General features: G+C 39.9%; 1 protein-coding gene across 1 annotated transcript; it reads left to right on the forward strand.

The window, feature by feature from the left end:
• Positions 1 to 2,679: 2,679 nt before the first annotated feature.
• On the forward strand, positions 2,680 to 5,677 carry LOC116189863 (trihelix transcription factor GT-2-like; the record flags this gene model as incomplete). Its single annotated transcript, XM_031519602.1, has 2 exons — positions 2,680 to 2,932; positions 3,652 to 5,677. Coding segments are annotated over 2 exons (1,748 nt in total), but the record flags the coding sequence as incomplete, so codon positions are not given.
• Positions 5,678 to 7,302: the final 1,625 nt, after the last annotated feature.

Here is a 7,302-nt window from a genome sequence, read left to right on the forward strand (position 1 = left end):
TGCATCTAACTAGTTTATTAATATTGATGATCAACAGTGGAACCCACTACCAAATTGAACAATTGGCCTTGAAAATTTATATGTTTTGCCCCAAAATTTTCTTTGCACAATTATAGTGATAAAGAAAATAAGGAAAACTATAGGGCCCCCCCTATTTTGAGGTTCTTATTATTTTGCAATTTCAAAACTAAGTGGATGTAGGAAACTAGCTATTTATTGGTGTGTTCCTACGTATACAAGATCAAATTTGATCGTCTATTTCCAATCGAGAATTTAAGAAATGACACGTATCTATATTTATGACCCATCTCAACACTTATTTCATTATCTTTCTTTTTTACGTCAGTGCGTGTGCTTCTTCTTTAAAAAATATGAAAAAAATACGGTTCAAAATCACTTTACTTTTCAATAAGTCATCGATGCCAGCTTCAGTTTAACCTAGCAAGGACTTTCATCAAGAACAACCGGCTATGCTTAACGGTCTTATAGGAATAACAACGGAAAAGATCAGTGCATAAAAGTATTATATTTTACGTAAAGTTTAATATAGATCTGTCAATGCTTCATCTAGGCATAGTTGTGTTGACAATGCTAGCAACCGGTGGCATTGCACAAGTAAGATACCATGATATCGCGCAACCTAGTAAAAAAAGGAAGAGTAAGGAAAAGTTAAATCTAGGATCTAGCTTGATATTGTAAACTTCCTCAAAACAAATAAGGGAACATTGTTGTAATTCATAAATATGGGAGTATGACACTATTACAAATTACACGCCAGAAAAGGAGATTTTTATATGAGGGGAGGAAAGGGAATCAGTTAAACTAGTTGGGCAAGGGTGGGTCATTATCAATTGGTAGGGCCCCTCTTGCCCCCACCAAGCGAAGATCATACAGTCTCACCAAAAAAAAAAAATTTGTGGCTGAATTTCAAGTGCGTCTTTGTGTGTGTACCGTATTCTTCATTTCATCATTAAATTATATATAATATATATATATAAATATATTTTTTTTCTTTTTCTTTTTTTGCCTATAAATTATGATAATATATAATATACAGGAGTGCATCTTTAGGTGAGTTATTTAAAGTTGCCATCTTTAGATAATTCTGAGTTTGCAGGAGACAAACCCAGATCACATATGAGCTGATCTTATAAAGTATTTGTCAGATTAGCTCAATGATTAAAGTCCTACTTGGATCCATGTTAGGGCCAATTTGGTCATTTTCATCCCTCCAATCCATCCCTGCTGTATATGTATGTGTTTACGTATGTATCCCTTCCACCTACGGCTAGTGAATTCCAAACCCTCCATAAAAGCAAAGCTGATATTTATCTTTTCCTTCCCCCAGCCCAAAATAAAATAATATTTATATTAAAATAATGAAAATTAAAAAAAAAAAAGACAACAAAGTGGGGGAGCCAAGAAATTAAAAATTTTCAAGGGGGGTGGGGAAAATAGCTACAAAACAGGCTGACCTACATGGGTCGGCATTTAACTAAATATGGGTGAACAGACAAAAACCTACTCACTATCACCATTGTCTTTATTCGCAGCTCTGGATAAATTTCATTATTTCATCATTTTTAGCAATTTTTATTACAAACGTTACCACCTCTATAACTTGATACGTGCATAGATTCATCAAAGTTAAAACAAGACCGCGATCAATCAACGTGGGTTGATTCATGTGGTTCAGCATTGTTCTGCTTAAGTAAAGTTTAAGATTTGAGTTCTTATGAATGTAAAAAAATCACATTATTAGAGTTTTACCTCTTAATTTGCTGACCCGACTCAACTGAATTAGTTGGGGTCCAATTAAACTTATGAATATCAAGATTCACACCGAGGAAACAAGACGGCTTCATATTATCACAATTTTCAGATCTCTTCTTTCACGTTCTCACAATTTTTAGATCTCATCTCCCCTACGCTATCGCCGAGAATGCCGAAGGGGCCTTTGCAACTCTGTTTTAATTGGAACTTCCAAGTATACAGGCATTAATAGTTATCTCACCGCTCGCTCTCTGCAGATAGATACAGTAGGTTGGACTCTTATAATAGAAGGGTTGGTTCGTCAAATACTGATCCCATATCAAAATGTATATACGGTATCAATTTGACGGGTTAAACGAACTGTAAAATACTTTTTTTTTATTGAGAAAAATTATGAATGACATTGCTCGCATAATTTTAAAAGTTAAAGAGAAAGCAATCTCCCTCTGAACTTTCCGAGAATGGTAAGATATTCTTTACCAAGAGCCCTAATTGATACTGTTAGATCTGTTTCGAGCCAACCACATATTATATTCTGATTTTTTTTTGAAGAATCTACAGCGAAAAAGAAAGCAAATTGAGAAAAGAAAAGTAAGAAAGCTATAGAATAATTGTAAAATTTTCTAATAAATAAATATTATAATTATATAAAATATATGCAAACAGCTTCTTGAGATTGACAAGCAGAGATCCCAATATATATGTTAACAAATTCACCACACCAGCCCCCTCTCCTCCTGCATCTTATTCACACACATACACACAGTAGAGAGAGAGAGAGAGAGAGAGAGAGAGAGAGAGAATTTCACCTCTTCCCTGTTGCATTATTTTCTCTCTCTGACTTGCCATAGCTTACCTTAGCTTAGTAGAAGAAGAGGAGGAAGAGAAGGAAATAATTAATTATAGAAGATAAGGGAATCCTATGCTGGGAGGGGAGGGCGGCGGCGGTGGAGAAGAAGCTGGGCCTCCGGCATGGTGGGCAGCAGCGGGAGAATGAGGCGGGCCAAGGAAGCGGCGAGGAGCGGGGCGGGGGGCTGTTCGGGAGCGGGAACCGGTGGCCGAGGCAGGAGACGCTGGCCCTGCTGAAGATACGATCCGACATGGACGTGGCCTTTCGGGACTCCAGTGCAAAGGGCCCGCTGTGGGAAGAGGTTTCAAGGTAATTATAATCAACCCAAATTATCATTATAATTATTTTGCAAGGAAAATTATATTCCTCGTTAGAATTGTCGGAGGAGTTGAGAGCGGAGGTCCGCATAATCTTGAATTTCTGGATTTTTGGTTATTATTTCTTCTTCCTCATGATTTTCTTTTTTTGGGAGTTTGGGTATTTCCTTATGGCATTCACCGCTTGGCTGAGTCGGTTGGGACCATTTTGGGTGTCTTAGATCGCATTGTGTCCCTTCGGAAACAGAAGAAATAGAATAAGAAAAAAACAATATGAAAGGAGGAGGGGGGAAAAAAGATGATCTAATCTACCTAGTAATTTTCGAAAGGTTCTATGCACAGGCGACGGTTACATGGTCTTAAGCCATAGCATGATGAGCTTGCAAGTTGCAAATGCTTTATCGATGGAGGCATGGCGGCTCGGCTATTCATTTAAGTATCGATGAGCTTATTATGGGCATCACATCAACCTTTATAAGTTAATTAATTTTTTTTTAGATCGTTGATCCGTTTCTGTTCCTTCCTTTTGTTTGCTCTCTCTTATCTCATTACGTGCCATATATATACTTAATCTGTTTATCGACTGAATTCTCCTTCCCCATTGAGTTAAAGTTAATGTGCCGATCTCTAGGCTTCTCCGTTTTCTATTGATATTTTCGATATTTTGTATATAAATTCTTTCTTTTTTGTTTTTGCTATTGTTGTTATCAGGAAGCTAGCGGAGCTTGGTTATCATCGGAGTGCCAAGAAATGCAAGGAGAAGTTCGAGAACGTCTACAAATACCATAAGAGGACCCGAGAGGGACGAACCGGGAAGCAAGACGGCAAGACATATCGGTTTTTCGACCAGTTAGAGGCATTCGATAATCACCCTCAGATCACATCGGCTCCGCCATCACTGCCCCTGCCAGCCAACGTGGTACCCCCACCGGCATTGCCGAGTACGTCACCAACTAACCCTCCCACTGCGGCTGTTCCATCAGCAACGACCCAGAATGTCGTTCCGAATATTGTTACCAATTCGGTGAATTACCTCCAGCACACCTCACTGCCGGTTCCCAACCCTACGACTGTTCCACAGTCGGTAGCAAACCCTAGCAATCCTTTTCCGGTCATGTCCAAGGATGTGCACCCGCATTCGACCTCTTCCTCAACCTTCTCGGATGAAGGGCTTCGGGGAGGTGGAGCAGGAGGAGGTGGCGATGGACTTCGGCACAAGAGGAAGAGGAAATGGAAGGGCTTCTTTGAGAGGCTGATGAAGGAGGTGATGGACAAGCAAGAGGAGCTTCAGAAGAAGTTCTTGGAGGCAATAGAAAAACGCGAGCATGAGAGGTTGGTTCGAGAAGAATCCTGGAGGATGCAGGAGATGGCGAGGATCAATAGGGAACGCGAGATCTTGGCCCAGGAGCGATCCATGGCTGCAGCCAAGGATACCGCGGTTATGGCCTTCTTACAGAAGATAGCCGATCAACAACCTGGACTGGCGGCAGTACAGAATACAAATAATAACCTACCAACAACCGCAAGCACACCCTCTCGCGCTCGCGCTCCCGCCCCACCACCACCTCCACCGCCACAACTGCAGCTTCAACCAGTGGCTCTGCCAGTTGAAGCGCCACCACCTCAGCCAAGCGCAAACATTGAATTCCGGAAAAGTGACAATGGAGATAGCCATAGTATCGTTCCACCTCCAACTAGCTCTTCCAGATGGCCTAAAGTTGAGGTTGAAGCATTGATCCGCCTTCGGACGAATCTCGACTCTAAGTACCAAGAGAATGGACCTAAGGGCCCGCTATGGGAGGAAATCTCGTCCCAAATGAGAAAGCTCGGATACGAGCGAAGCTCCAAGAGGTGCAAAGAGAAATGGGAGAACATCAACAAGTACTTCAAGAAGGTAAAGGAATCGAACAAGAAGCGGCGCGAGGATTCGAAGACTTGTCCATACTTCCAACAACTGGATGCTATATATCGGGAGAGGAGCAGCAAGATTATGGACATGGCACCGCTTATGGTGACTCCGGAGCAACAATGGCATCCCCAGCAAGACCAGTCCCGACCAGATCTAGCAATGGATGATATGGAAAGCGAGCACATGGACCACGACCTAGATGAGGACCATGATGACGGAGACGATGAGGAAGAAGACGGAGGCGAGTACGAGATAGTAGCCACAAGCAAGCCATCTACGAATGGCGATACCCAGTAACACAGTCGAATAATTCAAGGTACATACTGCCAGAGAAAGCATTCGACTGTTTGTGCTAGATCAGGTCTCTATCGATGGTACAATATCGATGATTAAGAAATTGTGGGATCACCCGCAATGTTCGTTCAGATTTCAGATCTGGGCTATCAGAAGATTTAAGTGGGTATATGTGATTCATATCAAATGGGCGAGCATGATGATGGGAGAGAGGAATCTGATTTTTGCACACTATAAAATACACCTGGATGGGTCGACCAGAAGTAGAATGGTAGTGAAGTGGGATTATTATTTTTTACTTTTTTACATGTTTATGTATAATTTATTAATTTTTTTTGCCGAATAATAAAAATCAAGACGAACAAGAGAGAGAAGTTAGGTATTCATGGGGGCTCTTACATAATAAAAATTGAGATAGGGATGTAAGTTTTCTTACATGTGCAGTGGGGTCATTGAGGTGTAAATGTTGTAAAACGGACAACTGTTTGTGTTTAATTATAGATTTTCCCTCTTTTTTTTTCCTTCTTCTTTGAATTTTTGGAGTGAACAAAAAGGATGAATATGAGCAAATCAATATTTTTTTTCAAATTATTCTGGAAAGACAGATATATACAATCTGATTTAAATCAAAAAATTTTGGATTTGATTTTCGTCAATAAAATTATTCATGCCTTATTATTTTATTTTTCGCTTTCTCTTCTTTTAGAGGCCCGCAACCCTGCCTTCTGATCAAATAATTCAATATTTTATAGTACTGATATGCTTTAACATTTATCTTAATTATGTTTTAATTATACCTGTATTAAATTAATTTTATATGATTGAACTTGCTTTAGAGGAATATGTAGCTCATTGCATATTGGATAATCATTATGCTGGATCTAGGCATTGTAATTTATTTATTTATTTATTTATTGTCTTTTGGGGGGATTGCTCCTATCACAAGTCAATGGATTCCCAAGACTTCAAGCAAAGGAGTGAATCTCATTTTCTTGACTTAGGGCATTTATCCTACTTTTGTCCCCATTGATCAAATTATTGAAGGGCATGCCTGCCCCCTCCAAAAGTTCAACCCCATCGGCCTGAAATTTCTGGCCAGTTAACCGTTAAAATTAAACATGATGTGTGTTTAAAACACGGGTCACGCATGCATAAACTCCTGCATCGCTGTACATCTCGAATCTGATGGGAACCATGTTTGTTCGAATGGTCGGAGGCTATATATACATTTAGACAGATGGTGATTTCAACTGCACGTTGAATCATTCTTTCGATCGATTTTACATAGTTGTTCCATTCAAATCAATGAAATAGAAAGCAAACAGCACTAAATTGCCTTTTTTCCCTTGCATGCTAAAGCTAAAAGGGGAAAAAGAATGAAAGGAAACTGAGAGGGAAAAAAAAAAGGTCAAATTGTTTTCTTCAAATGGACCACGCAAACTTTTTTGGGACTCATCCGTGAAATTCCCCTTGTCCCTGCGACTTCCTTTTGAGGAAAGGATGGCAACGATGGCAAAAATGGCCCCCGTTCACTGGGATGATGCCAAATCGAGTGGACAGTGAAAGTTCAACACCATAAAGGCGGTCCAGCTTATAAGATCTGTCCTCAATTATTTTTATTTAGCGGCAATACTACACGAGTCCATCCATGAAACCCTAGACACACCAACTCTTTCGGAGCCGTACCGTGGTGCGGCAACTGTCTTAACTGATAATAGAGCGACGTGTGAGATGAATATACCGCATATTTTTTGGAAATTACAAGGGGATTTTAGAAGGAGAAAAATGGTCCGGAGAAAGCGAGGAGCGATGTCGAAGCTGCCGAGTCCTCGGGGCAATGACTTTGAAGATTGTGGAACCCACGAAGAAAAATAAACTGAGTGGTATATATTGTGACTACATCATAATTCAATTCGAATCAGTTAATGCCCCGTCCAATTATACTCCCTTGTACTCGTCCTACATGAGGGGTTCTGATCATGACTTGATTGCACTGAACTTTTATTTATATGGCACTGAATTTTTCTTTTTTTTTAAAAAAAAAAGCTGAAGTGCAATGTTTGAAATCTTCATTTGATAATCCTCATCTGTATGTGAGTCAAAATACGAAATATAAAAACTCCATTTGGTGACTCCACGTGAATTGACATTTTCTCTCC

Source organism: Punica granatum, unplaced genomic scaffold, assembly GCF_007655135.1.
Source record: "Punica granatum isolate Tunisia-2019 unplaced genomic scaffold, ASM765513v2 Contig00029, whole genome shotgun sequence".
Classification (NCBI taxonomy): domain Eukaryota; kingdom Viridiplantae; phylum Streptophyta; class Magnoliopsida; order Myrtales; family Lythraceae; genus Punica; species Punica granatum.